This window comes from Emys orbicularis, chromosome 7 (genome assembly GCF_028017835.1).
Source record: "Emys orbicularis isolate rEmyOrb1 chromosome 7, rEmyOrb1.hap1, whole genome shotgun sequence".
NCBI lineage: Eukaryota > Metazoa > Chordata > Testudines > Emydidae > Emys > Emys orbicularis.
The window spans coordinates 52,049,237-52,071,373 of NC_088689.1; the positions used below are offsets into that span (position 1 = coordinate 52,049,237).

Consider the following 22,137-nt stretch of genomic DNA (forward strand, 5'->3'; position numbering starts at 1 on the left):
CAAATTTAACACCATTAATCTGGGCTTGAATAGGGACTGGGAGTTGCTGGCTCATTACAGAAGCAGCTTTTCCTCTCCTGGAATTGACACCTCCTCATCTATTATTGGGAGTGGACTACATCCACCCTGATTGAATTGGCCCTGTCAACACTGGTTCTCCACTTGCGAAGTAACTCCCTGCTCGCCATGTGTCAGTATATAATGCCTGCATCTGTAACTTTCACTCTATGCATCTGAAGAAGTGAGGTTTTTACCCACGAAAGCTTATGCCCAAATAAATCTGTTAGTCTTTAAGGTGCCACCAGACTCCTTGTTATTATTTATTCACAGCTGCTAGTCAAAAGAAGTATAAATGCACTGCATATTGTATGTTCTGTACAATGCATGATGAAGTGATCTGCAAGTAATCAGTGTTAAATTTAGCTATAAACAGACAATGTTAACTCCTTTTCACCCCCTTTCTGAAAAAAATAGTAAAGTTTTAATCTTAGAACAGCATAAAAATTGGGAAGTTGTTCCATGAATATTTTCACCCAGTTTCCAATTACATAATACAACGGAGTCTTTAATTGGAAAATAATCTTCAATTTTAGTATATTTTCTTGTATCTTTTTTCTATTATTATACTCTTCAAGACACCATCACATTGGGGCTCACAGCTGTAAAATGATAATGCCCTTACATGACTGGAATGTAGTTCAGTCCCCTATACAAAGGGGGATCAAATCATTTTTAATTGCCAGGGAACTACTGTGTTGTAACTGGGTTTCCCCAACAGATGAGACAATCTCCAGGGATGTGAAACAGAAAATTATTGGGGAGAGGAGGGGGAGGAACAGTAAACTGAGCCCATTTGCCTTCTCTTTAAAGCAATAAATAGCCTAGTGATCTGATCAAGTAAGGTACGTAACTTTTTTAATTAACCACTGAGTACTGAGGTACCTTCTTTTTAAATAAAAGTTTTCCCAATGACCACTGAAAAAAGTTCTGTTCTTGTCTCTGTGATTTGTATTTATCAGAATCATTCTTATTATAAACAGTAAATCTCATTGATGCCAAGAGATCTGTGGTGCTACAAACTTGACACAGAAGTTTGTATAGCGTTAGGGTCCCAGACTACTTAAATATTCCCTAGAGACATTTCTCATTGTAGTAAAGTTTTCCTACCCATCTGTTGCCACCTCACAGTCCTGTTTATCTAATTTTTTAAAATAGCCAGACATCTTTTGTGAACCTGTTAGATCTCAGCAGAGTTTGGCTGGTCCATGCTTTGAAAGAGGAACCAAGGAACATCTAGATGCAGCAGAAAGTAGAGTTGGTAATTCAGTTGTTGGCTCTTTTCTGAGTCAGTTCAGAACCAAAACTACCAGCATCTTACAAGAAGGAACATGTTGCTGCAGTGTGGCAGCCTTTCCAGCTTTTACTTTCTTTAAAAAAGAATGAGGGTAAATAGCAGCCCAATACAGTCATCTTTTTTAAGGGGAGGTTGGATGGGGGCAGAATTAGGATCAGCTCTCTGTTAAACATGAATAACCCTCATCCCTGCTATGATATCCAAGGAAGCTTCATATGGCTCCTCCATGGCAGCAGCAGGACTCTTTGGTCCAGCAGACACGTGGGAGGAGAAAAGTAGCAGTAGAAGTCCACTGCAACCAGCATGGTATGGCAAAGGCAGGATCAAGTACCGCAGTAATGCGGAGAGGGGACAAGAGGAACATATGGGATAACCCTTGAAACACAGCAAAAGGATTCTTCCCTCCTCCTACAGACACCCCCTACCTTTCAGCCTAATGTGGTAGTACTGTGCTCAACACTCCTGCCTAACTTCCATTCAGTCACATCTATACAATCCCACTGAAGGCCTTGAGGTTTCAGAGGGGTCACAGAAGGGATAGTCAGAACACAGTTACAGAGCTGTAACTGAGGGCATGATTTGGCCTGCAGCACCCTTGTTTACAACAACAAGAAAAAGGGCCAGCTTGATTTTCATAGACCACATTGCTTAAAATGTTTTAAAAGAAAGACTTTTTACACAAACAGCGTTCGTTTGGTAGGAAATCAGTGCCACAGTTATTACAGAACTGCACTTGGAAGTATAAAATTAATTGCTCTTCCATTTTCACTGATATTTTATTTTTAAAATGAGGTGCGCAAAATACAAAACAACCTCAATGTATCCACAATGTAGCTGAACAAAAAACATGTTTGCTATGCGGTTCGTGGCTTTCTGCCAAGTGTTATGCTCATAAATTATTATTTAAGAAGGGTAACCTTATTTTTCCTCTGAGGGAAGTTGAGATTCACTCCAGTTACTCACTCACAAAAGCTATACTGCATAATGAGAAGGGATGCATTTCTTTCTTTTAAGAAATGATGTAATCCTTTAGTGGAACACGTGAGTAAGTTATGAGGTGTTTGCACATGTGACATTTAAAAACTGGCCAAGCTATCATGCTGAACTGCTGTTATGGAAGCCAGGCTTTTATATATGAAACTTCATTACAAAAAAAATATTAGCACAAACATTAAAAATCACCAGTTTTGATACCATTGAAAATTTCTTGTTGTTTAGTCTCTTTTTACATACAGTGATTGAAAAAAGTATTAAGTACTTATTAGGAACAAATACCTAAGAAAACTTTTCTGAACTACATTAAATTAGAGTTCAGCTATATTTGAAAACTACACCTCTACCCCGATATAACGCGGCCTGATATAACATGAATTCGGATATAACGCGGTAAAGCAGTGCTCCGGAGGGGCAGGGCTGCGCACTCCAGAGGATCAAAGCAAGTTCGATATAACGCGGTTTCACCTATAACACGGTAAGATTTTTTGGCTCCCAAGGACAGCGTTATATCGGGGTAGAGGTGTATATCAAAACAGCAGATGGCCAATTCACTCATATGCATTCAGATGTTTGCATTTGTATAAAAAATCTCGTTGGAATAACTCAGATGACAAGCTCGCGTTCAATATTTGAATTTAAGGGTCACAGAATTCAAACAAACCCTAGTCCCTAAATTCTTTCTAAATTCTAACTTATCCAGTTTCATGCAAATCAGACTTTCATCATTGAAGAAGCAATACACTGTAAAATTAAAGAACTTTCCTGCATTTTAATATGAATATTTCCTTGAAAGGCCAAGGCCTGCTCACCTGACTTTCGGGGGGGCATCAGTGCATAAATGATGTTGAATTGATATGTTCTGTGCATAAGCAAGAAGAAGAAAATTTCTATGCTTGTTATTGTCAGGGCAATAACCAATCAAGTCCTGTTCTATACAGCTAATAATGGTAGTGGTATTTTTTCTAACTTGGCTAGAGTTGCTACTATGCCTCTTACCAGATCAAAACCAAGTCATCAACAAAATGACCATACTATATTTGGTTTGGGTCTTCCCTATGTGATCTTCAGTCAATATAACCACACAATGAAATTATCATGCTAGTCAGCTGTCTAAGAGTTCTCTCTACAGTATCCAAGATGTAGGTCCTGAATAAAGAAAAAAATATCAACTAAAACTCAAACAACTGCAGGGATAGGAATGCCAGCATTGCTAACCCACAGTGATTCATTTCCATCACTTACACCATCAATGCAATTGTATTTTAGGTCCTCTCTCTTCCTCCTCATGCACTCCTCCAATACTTTACTTAATCAGACATACTACTTCTTGTGGGTGCTTCTTTCCTGACATCTTCTCTGCCTGTGCACTAGGGCAGTGGTTCTCAACCTGGGGTCCGGGGCCTCCTGGGGGGCCACAAGCAGGTTTCAGGTGGTCCTCCAGGCATGCCCGGTGTTAGACTCACTACAGCCCAGGGAAGAAAGCTGAAGCCCCACCGTGCAGGACTGCAGCCTGGGGCCCTGAGCACGACCACCCAGCGCTGATGTCAAAGCCTGAAGCAACTTAGCTATGTGGGGACCCCTGTGGTGTGGGGACCCAGGCAACTGCCCTGCTTGCTACCCCTTAACGCTGACTCTGGATTTTATATACAGAAAAACAGTTGTGGCCCAGCTGGGCCATGGAGTTTTTATAGCATGTTCAGTGGGGCTCAGAAAGAAAAAGGTTGAGAACCGCTGCACTAGGGAAATGGTAAGAAAATATTCACCAAATAAGGGAGAAAAAAAAAGAGTAGGAGTAACATTTTCAAACCCACTTCAGTGATTTAGGAGACTGAGGGTTCATCTATATGGATAGCTACTGAGTGGCAAACCAGGTTTGAATTTATACCACACTAGTCTGCCACATAGAATCATAGAAGGTTAGGGTTGGAAGAGACCTCAGGAGGTCATCTAGTCCAATCCGCTGCTCAAAGCAGGACCAACACCAACTAAATCATCCCAGCCAGGCCTTTTTCAAGCTGGGCCTTAAAAACCTCTAAGGATGGAGATTCCACCACCTTCCTAGGTAACCCATTCCAGTACTTCACCACCCTCCTAGTGAAATAGTGTTTCCTAATATCCAACCTAGACCTCCCCCACTGCAACTTGAGACCATTTCTCCTTGTTCGGTCATCTGCCACCACTGAGAACAGCCTACTCCATCCTCTTTGGAACCCCCCTTCAGGTAGTTGAAGGCTGCTATCAAATCCCCCCTCACTCTTCTCTTCTGCAGACTAAACACCCCCAGTTCCCTCAGCCTCTCCTTGTAAGTCATGTGTCCCAGTCCCGTAATCATTTTTGTTGCCCTCCGCTGGACTCTCTCCAATTTGTCCACATCCCTTCTGTAGAGGGGGAGGGTGGACCAAAACTGGACATAATACTCCAGGTGTGGCCTCACCAGTGCCGAATAGAGGGGAATAATCACTTCCCTCGATCTGCTGGCAATGCTCCTACTAACACAGCCCAATATGCCGTTGGCCTTCTTGGCAACAAGGGCACACTGCTGACTCATATCCAGCTTCTCGTCCACTGTAATTCCCAGGTTCTTTTCTACAAAGCAACATCCCCCATGAACACTGCTACAGCATGCTAAAAATCCTAGAGTGCAGCTTGATGTACTATGCTTTCAAATAGTTGTGAGCTAAAGCTGGACTCTGGGACTTTCAATACACTGCAGTAGTGTCCACACAGGATGTTACTGCATGGCAAACTGGTGCACTGTAAATTCATACCCATACCAGGCAGAAAATACCTAAGTCTCATTTTCAAAAGTGATTTGGGCACTTAGAAGTCCAAGTCTCATTGAAAGTCAATGGAACTTAGGCTCCGAAGTGCCTCAGTCACTTTTGAAAATAGGATATGGGTGCTTTTGAGAAATCTTATCCTAGAATTAAATGTAAATCAACAGCTCATATCACTCTTCACAATTGCATTCACAAAGCATTCTTAAGGATGTATACAATTACTTTTTCATTATTTTGACATTATGGAAGTGTGCCCTTAATTAGGAGTCTCATAATGAGGAGAAGAACTTTACACAATTTCAAATTCTCTTGCAAATTTGGCAGCACTGATGAAACAGTAGTGTGCTTGAATTACAAGAATCCAACTAAAATCACAATTTGCCTACTTAACGGATTTTGAACAAAGGAATTTAAATGGCGATAAAAAAGTGGAAACGCTCAAGAAGTCTATATTCTGCTGCTGACGCACAGGCAACTCCCTTTAACATTAATGGAAGCTTGTGTGCACATCAGTAATAGTGCCAACCCCAACAATTCAAAATCATGAGTGATACCCCCTGGCAAAAATCATGGTATTAGCTTAATAATTGTGCCATATAATTAAATAATCTTTTGGGGCCATTATGGGAAGTTCTTGCCTCAACTTTATATGCACATAATGTCAACACAAAAATGCAGACTGGTCTCCCTGCTGGATAATAGGTATGGAAATCCACTTCCCGCTCTTAAGTAACCACTAGGGTAGGGGAGCAAGGTTAGAAGGCTGAACTGGAAGTAGCGTCTTTGGTGATCAGCAAGAGGTCTGGGCAGTGGGATGAGCTGGGGCAGGGTAAGGATGGAGAAAGGGAGCTGGCAGTAATATGGTCAGTGGAAGAGAGTAACTGATGAGCTGGCATAGCATTTAGGGGAGTGAGGAATATCCAGAGCCCTCCCTGCACCCTGAATCTCCCCATACTCCCCTGCTTTCTCTCATCACCTTTTCCCACTGGCTCATTGTTACCTGCCCCTTGACTCCTTAGTACGGGGCATCTTCCTCCGCCCTCATCTCTCCCTGCTGATTGATTAGTCTCACCAAGTCAGAGCTTTAGATGCCCAAGGCCTGCCGCATGTACTCTTCTTCAAGGCTCTCGCAAAAGTCACACTCAGAAAAGAAGCTTTGGTGTTCCTGTGTCACAAAGGACCACAAAGTGGGGTGAAATTGCCAGTCTTGAAAAAGTCATGAGACTTGGTATGATTAAATTGTCCCATAGGTGCTCAGACTTAAAAAAATAAATAAATAAAATAAAAATAAAAAAGGGGGGGCACCTCTACAGAATACCACTACATTAACGAAGGCAGGGAAAGCAGTAATACCTTCACAGATCTTTAATCACCCAATTAATAAAGACCTGAAACCTGTGAAATACCTGCTTCAAGAAATGTAACTTGGTCTTAAGTACAAGAGCACGTTTTTAGCTTCCTTGACTTAGACAAAACAATGTTAAAGACTACATCAGATTCTACCTTTATTGTTCACTACACCAAAAAAATGTGCAAATAAGGCATATGAATATACAAGAAAAAATTCTGCCCATTATATCCCCTAGTAGTGAGGGACTATGCATCGTCCTATCATTACTATCGGCTGTCACTCATTTCTCATTCTCTCCCAAAAGTTTGCAAATAACTACTTCTAACTGACAAAATCTGAACATATGGTTTCCTTCAAAACTTATTTTAGTGTTTGGAAAAATTATATTTGTTTGGAAAATAAACAAACACATGTATTTCAAAATGTTTTATCCTCAGCTCCTCTTCATAACAACACACACTAAAGCATCTGTTACTTGTTAGAGCAGGAAATTCCTGTGTTTTGATCTTTATAGAATAGTTGAGAGTCAGTAATTAACTTGTGAATTCTGGCTTTTGTGAAGTCATACAGGATATTTTAGCAATTTTGTTAAAAACAGGATCTTCAATAGGCAAATTCCTTACATTCTAAACAGATGGAAGGTCCAAACGTAAAATATTCTGTGAATCAACTATTTAGGGGGGTATATCTCAAGTTTGCTATCATTTATTAATAAATTACCATCCTTAGTAATAATCATACATACATCATCTCATACGTAGCACTTTCTGACCATGGATCTCAAAGCTTTATCAACATTTCACAGCCTAAGATGAAAGAGGTTAAGTGACTTACCCTTTTTCAGGTCACTTAACCTTTGTGCAGTGGTTCCTCCCACACCACAACTTATCTGCAGTGCCAGAAAATATAGCTGGGTCTCCTGACTGCCATGCCCTATCTACTGAACCACAATGCATCCTAGTATGTACACTTTGCATTACAAGTGTTAATGCTCATGTCTAATATATTAACAAGACAATATACAACCAGTCATTCCTGTAATAGCATTAATAACTGCCGATCATAAAAGCCAGATGATACAACATTAGTGAGAAAATACTGTAGTAAACCATAAATTATTTTCATGCTAGATTGAAAAGCACACAATAAGGATGTTTTCCTGATTATAGGGGTTTTTTTTTAGATCAATAACAAAAAGCCACAAAATACATCTACCAAGTACTAGCCTACCAAAATTTCAGACCATCTTTACTAGTAAAATTTACTAATTTGGTGATAGTGAAATACTGTCCTAGGATTTAGAGCATAAGATAAATGTGGTGCGGGGTATCTCCATTCAAAGTACTAAAAGTTTTCTGCCTGTCAGTCTGTGGATCAACAATTCTTTTCTATAAGCCTTACTCCTGTTCCTCCCCAACAAAATGACTGCTAATTAGATACTCATTTCCCGGTCAAGAAGATGGGCTACAGTCAGAGGTCTCAGAACACTGAGTCTGCCCACAGACAGTTGGCTGGTTACACTGTGCTGACTCTCCTCCTCAGTTCCAGCTGCTAAATTTTATGAAATGAAGTCAAGATACATCAAACACTTTGCCAGTATTATTTTTCCATATAAACAATTGCTGTGGCTGCAAATGGGCAATTTATTCAAATGTAAATGGGATGGGAAACAGTGTGGACTATTAAAATGTGGCCATCTATCAAAAATTTAGGAACCCTTAGGGATAAGTTTTCTCCCTACATATTGTTGTAATGTACTATCTTGTGTGTATGTACACAATCTCCCACGTATACAATGACTGATCAGAGGATACAAGTCTTTAGCCCTGATGCTGCTCACACCCTGTAGCCCAAAACCTCACTGACGATTTTTAATGGTGTATCACATTGTAGAAATGTCTCATTGGCAATCTACCACCACACTAAGTTTCTTTTGGCATTAAGATTTTCCAAGTTTCTCATTCTTATTATGTGTGCATGCTTTGGACTATATTTCCTCAGTTGTATTAGTTTGCATTTTTCCAAGCTAGATTTCATTGTTATTTTCTGCTCATGTTTCTAATCTCTATAACCCTTTTTATTTCTCTTCTCTCACTGGCATTCCCCCTTCTAATTTAATGTCATAAGCAAAATTCATTAATTCACTTTTTATTTCTTCTCCTAGTTCATTAATGAAGATGTTCAAGTCACCTACACTTAGCACTGTTTCCCATGTGATGAACTGGGAAAATGTCTATTATTTCCTATGGCTATTATCTGTGACTGTTTCCCTGTTCAATTGTGTGATATTGTCTTATATGAATGCATAGAGCTAAATCAAAGCTGTAAAGGGGTTGTTGAGCAGCCATGCAGGAAAGGTGCAATGACACAGATATGACAGCCTCTCAGGTACCCAGCTTCAAAGGAGTTAAGATAACTGGGCCATCAACTGGTGAGAGAATATACCTACCTGGCTCCCATCAAGGCAAGGACGTTTTGCTCTTTACTAAGCATGGGATGAAAAGGAACTCAAAAAGCTCACAGACCTTAGAAAAAGGAGAATTTGAGGTAAGCTGAGAGTTGCTGGCCAGGATGCGTGAGTGAAAAGACTGACAGTCAAACATTCAGAGACAGGGACAAGGCTGAAGCATTTTAGGATGTTCCTCCCAACTCAGAGATGGAGAATAAGCCCGATATGCCGGAGATGTCTGTGGATGGAGAGGTTACGCTTAGGTAAGGAAGCATGTGTGCTTATTTTAAAATCAACTTCTCAAAGCACTGCGAAACTACCTGTTGGGCAAAATAAATCAGGCTTTGTTTTGAAGAAACTTTCTGTCTCACTGCAAATGTATGCTATTACAGGCTCCGGAAGAGAAACGCTTGCAGGGTCCAGCCCCAGTTACACTTACTGAATTTGTCACAGTTGGTAGCCAGGAGACTGTACCCAGGTCCTAGTTTGAAAATGAGTGAATTGCAGAATTCCACCCAGACAGGTAAAGGGCCTGATGCATAACACCTGTAGGGCTCCACCCCAAGAAGAGACAGCAGTGCAGTTAGCTTGGTAACTGTGACAACCCAAACACAAACCAGAACTCAATACATTGCTATTGCTCTACCCTTTGTTCATGGCTTTTGGCCAAATTTCCACATAACAGTGTGGATATCCAAGCAGATTTGAATTAATTTTGCATGCAAGACCAAATATCAAATATTTTATTAATTAAAATCTAAACAGTATTACATGTACTGCTTTCCCTTTACTTTTTTTTTTTAATTCTGTTAGAACAACGCAAGGGAACTCCCCCTCCCCCCACCGCCTTCTCATTTACATCTCAGGCTATAGCAGCTTGTGAAAGTCATGAAATATTGAGCCTAAAGTAAGCAGAAGAGGATCCAGGTGGAGAACACGTCTTTATGGAGAATTTGCTTTTTACCACTGATTGTAAGCATTCCTTTCCTACCTAATGTGATCCTCACCTCTCTGACTACCACTAAATAAATTTTTCCCTTATGCTTTCCATCTAGCTATTCTTTCCTCAAGTGGTATGCATTCCTAAACACATAGATGTGCTTTCTGTCTCCATGCAGCATATGGGGAGAGGGGGGAAATCTCTCTTAGGCTTGGTCTCTCTGGCTCGTAAAAAAATAAGAGCCTGCACCTTTATGAACAGACCTTTTTGTCCTCTCATGAGTTCTTCCTCTGTTTAAAAGGTTACGGGAATATGACCATTTTGGTTTATGAAATGAAAGTTTAAGAGTCTACCATTTATCAGAGATTTTAAGAAGTTTGCAAATGTGAGAGCCAAACTCCATTTTCTGATATCTTCTACTTTGCCACCATAAACATAAAATAACCACAAAAAGTAGTTGAACTAATTGTTTGCAACACTGAAAAAGTCCATCTATCAATAGTCTTCCCTTTTGACAAACATTTCCCTTACATTTCAAATAGATTTATGGACAATCCATCTTGGCTTTCTCATGTTTACTTTCATCTGTGCACCAGTGGCAACCAAAATGCCCTCGACACTGTGAATCATAGAATCATGGAATATCAGGGTTGGAAGGGACCTCAGGAGGTCATCTAGTCCAACCCCCTGCTCAAAGCAGGACCTAATCCCAACTAAATCATCCCAGCCAGGGCTTTGTCAAGCCTGACCTTAAAAACCTCTAAGGAAGGGGATTCCACCACCTCCCTAGGTAACCCATTCCAGTGCTTCACCACTCTCCTAGTGAAAACGTTTTTCCTAATATCCAACCTAAACCTCCCCCACTGCAACTTGAGACCATTACTCCTTGTTCTGTCATCTGGTACCACTGAAAACAGTCTAGATCCATCCTCTTTGGAACCCCCTTTCAGGTAGTTGAAAGCAGCTATCAAATCCCCCCCCATTCTTCTCTTCTGCAGACTAAATAATCCCAGTTCCCTCAGCCTCTCCTCATAAGTCATGTGCTCCGGCACCTTAATCATATTTGTTGCCCTCTGCTGGACTCTTTCCAATTTTTCCACATCCTTCTTGTAGTGTGGAGCCCAAAACTGGACACAGTACTCCAGGTGAGGCCTCACCAGTGTCGAATAGAGGGGAATGATCACATCCCTCGATCTGCTGGCAATGCCCCTACTTATACAGCCCAAAATGCCGTTAGCCTTCTTGGCAACAAGGGCACACTGTTGACTCATATCCAGCTTCTCGTCCACTGTAACCCCTAGGTCCTTTTCTGCAGAACTGCTGCCTAGCCACTCGGTCCCTAGTCTGTAACAGTGCATGGGATTCTTTCGGCCTAAGTGCAGGACTCTGCACTTGTCCTTGTTGAACCTCATCAGGTTTCTTTTGGCCCAATCCTCTAATTTGTCTAGGTCCCTCTGTATCCTATTCCTACCCTCCAGCGTATCTACCACTCCTCCCAGTTTAGTGTCATCTGCAAACTTGCTGAGAGTGCAGTCCACGCCATCCTCCAGATCATTAATGAAGATATTGAACAAAACCGGCCCCAGGACCGACCCTTGGGGCACTCCGCTTGAAACCGGCTGCCAACTAGACATGGAGCCGTTGATCACTACCCATTGAGCCCGACAATCTAGCCAGCTTTCTATCCACCTTATAGTCCATTCATCCAGCCCATACTACTTTAACTTGCTGGCAAGAATACTGTGGGAGACCGTATCAAAAGCTTTGCTAAAGTCAAGGAATAACACATCCACTGCTTTCCCCTCATCCACAGAGCCAGTTATCTCCTCATAGAAGGCAATTAGGTTAGTCAGGCATGACTTGCCCTTGGTGAATCCATGCTGACTGTTCCTGATCACTTTCTTCTCCTCTAAGTCTTCAGAATTGATTCCTTGAGGACCTGCTCTATGATTTTTCCAGGGACTGAGGTGAGGCTGACTGGCCTGTAGTTCCCTGGATCCTCCTCCTTCCCTTTTTTAAAGATGAGCACTACATTAGCCTTTTTCCAGTCATCTGGGACCTCCCCCGATCGCCAGGAGTTTTGAAAGATAATGACCAATGGCTCTGCAATCACATCCGCCAACTCCTTTAGCACCCTCGGATGCAGCGTATCCAGCCCCATGGACTTGTGCTTGTCCAGTTTTTCTAAATAGTCCCGAACCACTTCTTTCTCCACAGAGGGCTGGTCACCTTCTCCCCATAATGTGCAGCCCAGTGCAGCAGTCTGGGAGCTGACCTTGTTCGTGAAGACCGAGGCAAAAAAGTCATTGAGTACATTAGCTTTTTCCACATCCTCTGTCTCTAGGTTGCCTCCCTCATTCAGTAAGGGGCCCACACTTTCCTTGACTTTCTTCTTGTTGCTAACATACCTGAAGAAACCCTTCTTGTTACTCTTATATCTTGCTAGCTGCAACTCCAAGTGTGATTTGGCCTTCCTGATTTCACTCCTGCATGCCTGAGCATATTTTTATACTCCTCCCTGGTCATTTGTCCAAGCTTCAACTTCTTGTATGCTTCTTTTTTGCGTTTAAGATCAGCAAGGATTTCACTGTTTAGCCAAGCTGTTCGCCTGCCATATTTACTATTCTTTCTACACATCGGGATGTTTTTTTCCTGCATCCTCAATAAGGAGGCAGAATGACAGAGTTTTAATTCAAGTATTGCTTCAATAGGAAATCAGGTGACGCACACACTCACTCATTCTGACAACAGTTTGATTCCTTGACCTATCGATCTTAAATACAATCAGTGTCCAGTTCCACAAATAAAAAAAAAAAAATCACACTGCTTATATTGTCTTAATTTGGACTTACAAATTTAGACAAAATTGTAGACACATCCATGATTACATTGACAGCCAGTCAAAAGCTTCAAACACATTTAGAGTTCTAGACTACTTTTGTAATTTAAAATAAATTGCTACACAATGTCAGCTAAACTTCTAAAGCTTACAAGACAATTCAAATGAGTAGAGAATCAACACTTATCCAAGAAAAATAAAAAGATTAAACAAAGCTTTAAGGTCTAATATTATGGGAAATCACCTTATCTGTGATTAAATTAAATGCTGTTACTTCAGTGTTGACTTTCACACACACAAAAAAATCAATTTTTTAAAAATATGAAAGTAAAAGAAGTGAATATACCTTTTTTGGACTTTGCCCCAATCTTCAGCTTGGATGGCCAAGCAATTTGTGTGTTCGTTTCTTCCATAATCTGTTAAAAGAAAAAAAAAAGTTAATTTAAAATGCAACTTTCCCCCCATCATTCTATATCTTCTAGCGTTCCTTTTGTGGTGAGATCATATTCATCTTTTTTACACATGCCCTAGTAAATACATTTGAAAAGTACAGTTAATGTTAAGGGGGTTTTGAGGCGGGTTTGTGTGTGTGAGGACAGGAGGTTGATGTCTCGTGATTCCAAACAGCCTAAAAGATTGCAAGTAGGAACCAAGGAAGTCACAACTTCAGTGGCTTCATCCAGCTGCCACTGGAGTCAAGGGAATGACCCCACTGACTTCGGTGGGTGTTTGATCAGGCCCATAGAGACAAAAAAATCCATTTTCTTAATTCAAGTATAAAAGTATTTTTACATAAATCCTAGAATTTTAACAGGCTCATTTTGAATGCTTACAGACTAAATTACTTCTGCTTGCATTCAGTATATGTTGCCTAAGTTTATGTTTCACTATTCTTTAGTTATTTTAAATTTGAAGAAGAAATGTTATCCCTAGAATAGTTTATAGTCCAAAAAATCTTTTGCTTATTGAATTTAGCAGCTCATGCATCCTTTCAAAGTGCTAGAATTCCTATTTTTCTGAAGTCAGCTGATGTGGCTTGCAACTTGCCTATAAAATGTTCACCCTCTGAACATTAACAGAAAAATACAAGTTATCTTGCAAAAAAATTCCAATTCTGTGGGCCACATCCTCATCTGATGTGACTGCACTCACTTCAAAGGAGCTACATCAATTTATTCCAATAGAGGATTAGGCTATTTATTGTTCAGTAAGTGATTTGCTATTGTGCTCTCATGCCTTACAATTTAATAATATGTAATATTTCATATCGTTTTAATGGCTTCCTTTTCAATTATACCAACAGAAATATTTTTATAACTCAAACAATGCAATTTATACAGTAAGTGCTTTTGAATACCTTTTTATAAAAAAGAATTTTTTTAAGTACTTATTTATTGAGCTAGACATTTTGACAAAAAAATTCCAATCAGCAATTGGAAAAAAAATGCCAAACAGTACAATTTAATCTATCTTGGCACTGTCCACAATGAATATATATATATATATATATAAATTAAATTCCCAAAATAAATAACCAGACCACTTTGAAAAGGAAAACTAATACATTAAGAGAACCAGAAAACATTCCAACATTCATTGGTCCCGTAGAGTAGCAACGTCCTGGACAGACGCACTAATTTAAGAATTCCTAAATGTATACTCTCTGCTGCCCAAATCAATAATAGAATTCCTCTACAGTCACAATTTCTAGATTAGCACACCATGTGGAAAAAGTGAAAATATCAGCCAGAACTCACTGTACTACACTTTGTATGTGTTTCAGCAACTATGGGATAATAAAATTCAGCTGGAGGAAGACATTTCCAACAGAGTGAAATTCTATCAGGAATATATATATATATATTTCTGAGCAGACTCCAGTCCAGATGTGAAGAAATCCACTGGTAAGAAATCTGAGTTATAGATCAACCAAAACTCCCACTCACATTGACTTCATTTGTATGCATTTCACTTCACAAAGGAAAGACTGGAGCACATGGCAGTTTGAAATCTCAGTTGTTTGAAATCTCACTCATTATTTGAAGTGGTTACACTTTTGGAACTACCAAAGAACGTACAAGTTTAAAAAAATAAACTAGCAAACCCTTTAAAAACATAGGCAAGTCTACTCAAGTACAGAAGGGGAAACAATGGTACTGTGCTATGCTCTTCCCGACCCTCCCGATTTAGTGGAAGCCATTCTCCAGATAGACAATAAAATTCAGGCTCTGAACCTGAAAAGAGCCTAGAAAGGCCAACCCCATTTTGCCACGTTCTCTTCAAAGGCAAATCAGCACTAACTTATATGAGTTCTGTTCAATGTCCCTGTCTACCAATGAGGGCTCTGCAGGCAGTGACCATCATGGGAGCCTTTGACAGCGCAGCTCCACTGCAGTCAATGTTAAAGTTGCTTAGCTAGAAGTTAATGTGGAGGCAAAAGGCCTCTATACAGACAGTGATGGCCAAACCCTGTGCTTCTGGTGGGCAGGGAGGAAGGAGAACTTTACTCATCACAACAGAAAAATCAGAAAAGTTTCTTAACAAATGCATTTTTCAGTCCCTTAGGTGGGTTATTTCAGAAAACTGGAGCCCATGACCACTGTGATGAAAGAACCTCTTAATGCCAACTGGCAAGGGGGTGTATCGTGGTTACAGGAATTTCCTGAACCTGGTATCTACGTTCTGGTTCACCTAAGAATGTTATGTGAGGTCTCAAACAAAAAGCTGGCATCACATCGGTCATCCAATATCATTGTGAAATGTATGTAAGGAGTCAGCATATGTTTTTTAAATCTGTATTGGGAGGTTGGTCACCAGCAAAAACAGGTTTTCTGTCAGATGGATAATCGACCTGTTTCTATCTGTTTACATGTAAACTGAGTGTTCTCATTCACAATGGTTCTATCAATGGTCTGAACAGAAAGCAAATGAAAGATTACAAAAAAGAGTTCCGAAATAATCTAACAGGAAGAAAAACACGAGAGGGAGGCGGGGGGGTGGGAGAGGTTCACTTCAAAAGTTTCTTCGATTATATTTGGGAGGCAAAGATGACATGGACATCCCTCACTTAGGAAGTGAATGGACATCGGATTTGCTTCATGAAAGTGGGAAAGTGGGATCTCAAACAGGCTTGGTCGAAAACACTGGAAACAACCTTGGGTGAGAAACTTCTTTAGACCAGAGGATAACGGTTAGTTAAGTTTAGTCTCTAGCAAGCCTGTTATGATTTTGTTATATATATGTAACCATTTGTTTCCAATATTATTACTCACTATCTCTTGAATCTCTCTTTTCTGATGATAAGTTTATTCTTGTTTTCACTATATATGATTAGCTGGGAGGAAAGAGTAAAAAAAAAAAGACAATAAAACAAGGAGGGTGGGATGCTAAAGAGAAAGATCAGCTATATAAGTGGCTGGCGGGGGGGGGAAACCTCACTGGAATAAAAGCTACACACCACTATTCCCTTGTCCTCTCAATAAAAATATGGAATTCTGTATTTGGAACAATATTAGGAGGAAAATCCTTCTATATCTTTATGTCAGACCAAAATGAAATTCAAACCTGTAATCTAAAAGGTGTGCACATTTGGGGGTACAGGAAAGAGACACATTTAGGATTTTCAAAAGAGTCTAGGAGTCAGTTTTGAAAGAAAGTCAATAGGAGTTGGCCACCTACCTCCTTTAAGCTCTTTTGAAAATGCAAGCCTATATTTTTACTACATTTTACAATATCTAGGCTAATGTCCTATTTATTTCCTCTCACCCTTAATATGAGAGACAGTTACCCTACTTTTTCATAAAGCCTTTGTTGTGATTAGAGAACATTAGGCGAAACAGAATACCATCAGTTTACCAAGACAGCCATGTCTGGGTGCATATAAATTAAGTATGTTCTATGAGTCCATAATCTCAGAGCAGATATTACAGGGATTTCTCATTTTATATACTATCACTATCATCCAACTATCATCCAACTCAGATTAGTAAAGTTTACTGTAAATGTTACAATCAGTTATCAAATAATCTCCTACATAAAGTTTGGAAACCGTGTGCAATATGGAAAAAAGAAATAGGAACATGCTTCTTTATTGCACAGTTGTATCTCTTTCTTCATTTTTGCAGCAATACACTCATTCAGTTTCACAGTTATTTGAGTCTTGTAAACTATTTTTACTACTTAAAAAGCTTCCTGTTTTCATTAGTTTCTTTCGAGAAATGACTGGGGGTTACTCCTAACAATCAGCTTTAAAAGAATTTAAATTACATTTCTTGATGTAATCATCCTGTAATCAAAAGTAAACTTCAAACACATACACCAGACAGTCACCTACTTTAGTACAACTTAGTTCTTGCAATCTGGAGAGTGAGACTGAGGTTGCATAAAAACAAATTATGAACATTACATATTTTATGATCATTTGCTTTAATTTTTTAACTGAATTCTATAACAGAACTGAAAGAGCCTTACAGAATTTTAGAAAAAGGAAAAAGATGAAGATTTACTATTTATCAAGCACAAAATAGTTAAATTCAGACGAATCCTAGAACTATGCCATAGTAAGAGGCAGAATCTCACATTACATTCTTTTATTTTGGTTTCATGGTTGTCTCATATTTTAGAAACCAAAATGCTAGCCATCTTGTGATACTTTTTTCCTGAAACAAACTGAGAAGCAATCCACAAAAAAACTCAATCGTGTGTGGCAACCAAAAGACAAGGTGGTTGAGGTAATATCTTTTATTGGACCAACTTCTACTGGTGAAGGAAACAAGCTTTTGAGCAGTCTGGTCTTGGAAAGTCACACCTAAAACAGCTAAAACAAGGTGGAATGGATTATTTAGCATAAGTAGTTAACTTTGAATGATCCCTTAGAATGTGTTAAGTGGCCAGTTAACACCTCTGCAGTCACAGGACCAAAATAGAGAGGTTAGGAGGTTACAGATTGTTGTAATAAACCATAGATCCAGTGTCTTTATTAAGACCATGATTTTTATTGTTTATGCAAAGTTATGAATCTAAGGTATCAGACTCGTCTTTGGAAGGTGCTGTGCAGGTTCCCTGTGAGGATAAGGATTGAGAGGTCAGATACGGAGTGACCACTTTGTGAAAAGCGTTTGCCTCTGGGCGATACTGTATTTTTGTCTCATCATTTTTCTGTGTGAGTTCATTTGAGAGCACAGTGATTGTCGGGTTTCACCCACATAGTTATTGGAGCATTTAGTGCATTGGGTGAGGTATACCACATCTGACTGGCATGAGAACAACCCATGGATCTTGAAAAGGTGTGTCGCAGGGGGTATTGATCATCCTAGCACTGGAGATATGTCTGCCGGTTTTGCATCTGTTGTTCTGGCAGGGTCTGGTGCCGATTTGAGTTGGTGGGTCCCAGTCTGTAGGGAACTTGCTCTGATGATGAGCTTGGTGAGTTGTCTGAAGGCCAGAAAGTGGGGTTGCAAAAGATTTCTTTCAGGATGTGGTCCCATCGAGTATGGTTGTAGTAGTCTAATGACACCTCCTACGGGTTCCAGAGTGGGGGGCTAGGTGACAACTAGGGGTGTGCAGTCAGAGGGATTTTATTTCTGTATTGAAGCAAGTTCTCTAAGGGTATTTGGGTGGCCCATTCCATGATGCAATTGTCTACTCTGGTGGAGTGTCTTTGTTTGGTGAAAGCGGGTTTAGATGTGTTAAGGTGTGTATCCCAGGCTTTCTCCTGAGAGCATACGCTGTGGTATCTGAGCGCCTGGCTGTAGATAACAGATTTATTGGTGTGTCTGGAGTGGTTACTGGATCTCAGAAGTTAGGTGTGGTGATCTGTGGGTTTTATCTATATACTGTAGTTGTCTGTATGGTTTCACTGCTGAAGCGGATTGTGGTGTCCAGGAAGTTGATGCTGGTGCGGGACTGTCCTAGCGAGAGTTTGATGGATGTGGCAATGGAAGGCTTTTATTGGGCAGGGATCAATATAGAACCACACACTATGCTGAAAACAAGCAAGAGAGAAGAAGGAGTAGATTTCAAACTTAACCAGATCAGCCAAACAGTGGCAAGTGATAAATAATATGGGTATTTACTTGCACTTTAATTACAAAAGTACTTAAATTACTAAACATATTGGGTTAAATTCAATACTGGTGTAAGCAAATGCAATTCTAGAGGGGTCAATGGGTGTTTCACCCACTTACTACAAAGCTGAATTGTTTTGGAAAGGTGTGGATAGGGGAAGAGGATTCCTGCTTATCAGAATTATGTAAATTGGAAGACTGTCTGGGTCCCAAGCAGGGTAACTGTGCAGGCAATTTGGTTGCAGGGCTACAGCTCTGCTTAGGTTTCTTGCCTGTCAGATGATCAATTATTATGCCAAATAAACGAGGAAAGTGGTTTTCTTCAGGTGAGTGAAAGAATTGATTGATTGGATGGGGCTTCACCAGGGGATGGAACACACAACAGAAAACCTGGTCGGCTGGAAGAAGGATGCCTCTGAACTGGGGACAAAGAGGGGCCTGAGCCCACCTGGATGCTGGACAGACCCAGATGGAGGGTGCTGAGACTTTCTATGTTTGAGGTCCTGAGAACTTCCTGTGCTGTGTTCAAACGTACAATAAGCCCTTCTGTTTTACGCTGGCTGAGAGTCAGGGCTGTCTAGAGATCGGGATTGCATTGCTCCTCTGAGTGTTGAGGCCCTGGGGGTCCAGAGCAAGTGGACTCCCTGAGGGAGCTTATGGAAAGAGACAGGCTTGTTGCAGGCTCAGGGGTGCAGTCCCAGAAGGTGGAGGGGCCAAAGGGCATAACCCCAAAGAGCTAGAGCAACCATCGGAGAGGGCTGTCACACTGAAGGGGACTAACTCCCAGGGACCAAATGGAGCAGAGAGAGCCTGGATCCTGTGAGTCTTTGACGACACCCTCGGCAGCTGAGAGCTGTGGGGACCGCACCACCCCAGGGTGCAGGGCTGAAGCAGAAAATGCCACGGAGGTTTCTGAAAGTCACAGAATCCGTGATCTGCATGACAAAATCTTATCCTTACTGCTAACATAAGAAACAAGGGAACATTTCAAGAAATTGAAAGGCCACAAATTTAAAACTGATAAAAGGAGGGTTTTGAAAAAACACAAAAACAAAAAAAAGCCACAGCAGACAGCCCTTGGAAGTTATTGCAACAATATGTCACTGAGATCAGGAACTCAGCAGGATTCAAAACAGTATTTTGCATTTATGAGGCTAACAAGAACATCTAGAGTTACAGTAGTAGGAATGAAAAAAAAAAAAAAACACCTACCCTAGAAGTTTGGAAGAGATATAAACCCTCATGCTTCAGAATATAAGCCAGCGTTGGAATGGGTTTAGAAAGAACTTTTCGTTATGGGCAGGTTATTCCATAACTGCCCACTTCAGCGTTTGTAGCACATTGCCTTCGAAGTATCAGGCGGTGGCCACTGTCAAAGACAGGTTACTGGCTAAGAAGGACCACAGGTCTGTTATGGAAATTCCTATCTTCTTAAATTTGAACCCTAAGAATTGCTCTCCCTTCCCATCATCCCAAAGGAGGCCTCAAAGACCCAGCTTTCTCAGAATTGTCCCAGGGTCATTTTCTCTTTTAAAGGTTGGTACAGTAGTTATAGATATTGACAAGCAGAATCCACCATTGCAAGACTTCACTCTACTCAATTGCTACTCCAAAGCATCCACTACTTAAAGGAAAACTCAGGGTTGATGGTCCCAAAATATATTGAAATAACTCACTGTGTTTCTCATTGAAGAATAACTATTATATTTGGTTCCTAAACTTGACTAACAACAGTGCAAACGATAATCACAGAGCACTTGATTTCTTTGCAAGTATGAGGGTTTCCCACACTGTACTCCATTCCTGTGAGCAAGCTCAGTAAGAAAGCTAAGGCCTGGCCTACACTAGGAGGTTATGTCGAATTTAGCAGCGTGAAATCGAATTAACCCTGCATCCATCCACACAACGAAGCTATTTAGTTCGACATAGAGGTCTCTTTAATTCGATTTCTGTACTCCTCCCCGACGAGGGGAGTAGCGCTAAATTCGACATGCCGATGTCGAATTAGGGTAGGTGTGGATGGAATTCGACGCTAATAGCTCCGGGAGCTATCCCACAGTGCACCACTCTGTTGACGCTCTGGACAGCAGTCCGAGCTTGGATGCTCTGACCAGCCACACAGGAAAAGCCCCGGGAAAATTTGAATTCCTTTTCCTGTCTGGCCAGTTTGAATCTCATTTCCTGTTTGGACATCGTGGCGAGCTCAGCAGCACTGGCAACGATGCAGAGCTCTCCAGCAGAGGTGACCATGCAATCTCAGAATAGAAAGAGGGCCCCAGCATGGACTGATCGGGAAGTCTTGGATCTGATTGCTGTGTGAGGCGATGAGTCCGTGCTTTCGGAGCTGCGCTCCAAGAAACGGAATGCGAAGATCTACGAGAAGATCTCAAAAGCCATGACAGAGAGAGGATACAGCCGGGATGCAACGCAGTGCCGCGTGAAAATCAAGGACCTGAGACAAGGCTACCAGAAGACCAAAGCGGCAAACGGACGCTCCGGATCCCATCCCCAGACATGCCGTTTCTATGAGGCACTGCATTCCATTCTAGGTGCGGCCACCACCACTACCCCACCACTGACCGTAGACTCTGAGGATGGGATATTGTCGACGGCCGCTTCCTCTGAGATGTTAGAGGACGGGGAAGATGAGGAAGGAGATGAGGAGGACGAGGCAGTCGACAGCGCTTACAACGCTGATTTCCCCGACAGCCAGGATCTCTTCATCACCCTCACGGAGATCCCCTACCAACCCTCCCCAGGCGTTAACCCGGACCCTGAATCAGGGGAAGGATCAGTCTGTAAGTGTCTTAAACATGTAAACATTTATTTTGAACAGAACAGGAATATTAACAATGGGTTTTTCATGATTAGTTTGCCCTAGGCGCTCTACTTTTTAGTCCTTGCCAGTGCAGCTACTGGAAAATAAGGTCTATATGTCCGGGGATAGAGCTGAAATCCTCATGGGACATCTCCACGAAGCTCTCCTGGAGGTAATTGGAAAGCCTTTGCATGAGGTTCCTGGGGAGAGCGGCCTTATTGCGTCCTCCGTGGTAGGAAACTTTTCCACACCAGGCTATCATCAAGTACTCTGGGATCATTGCCTCGCAGAGCATGGCGGCATACGGCCCTGGTTTTTGCTGGCTTTCACGCAGCATGCGGTCTTTCTCTGTGTCAGAAATCCTCATCAGAGTGATGTCGCTCATGGTGACCTGCTTTGAATTAGGGGAATGTTAGTATTGGGACTGCTTGCCTGTTCCTTTACATAACTGTAACCGGCGGTTTATAGCCACTCGGTGGAGGCGGGAGAGGGTCAGCATACAGGGATCTTTCCCGGGGACAGCCGCAAGGGGGTGGGACAGGGGC

At 41.2% G+C, this 22,137-nt stretch overlaps 1 protein-coding gene across 1 annotated transcript in view; it reads right to left on the reverse strand.

The window, feature by feature from the left end:
- BICC1 (BicC family RNA binding protein 1) overlaps nt 1-22,137 on the reverse strand; it is a 228,295-nt gene that overhangs the window by 118,521 nt on the left and 87,637 nt on the right. Inside the window, exon 3 of the mRNA XM_065408387.1 lies at nt 13,056-13,125. Within this exon, the coding sequence (XP_065264459.1) occupies nt 13,056-13,125 (70 nt within the window). The remainder of the gene's footprint in view (nt 1-13,055; nt 13,126-22,137) is intronic.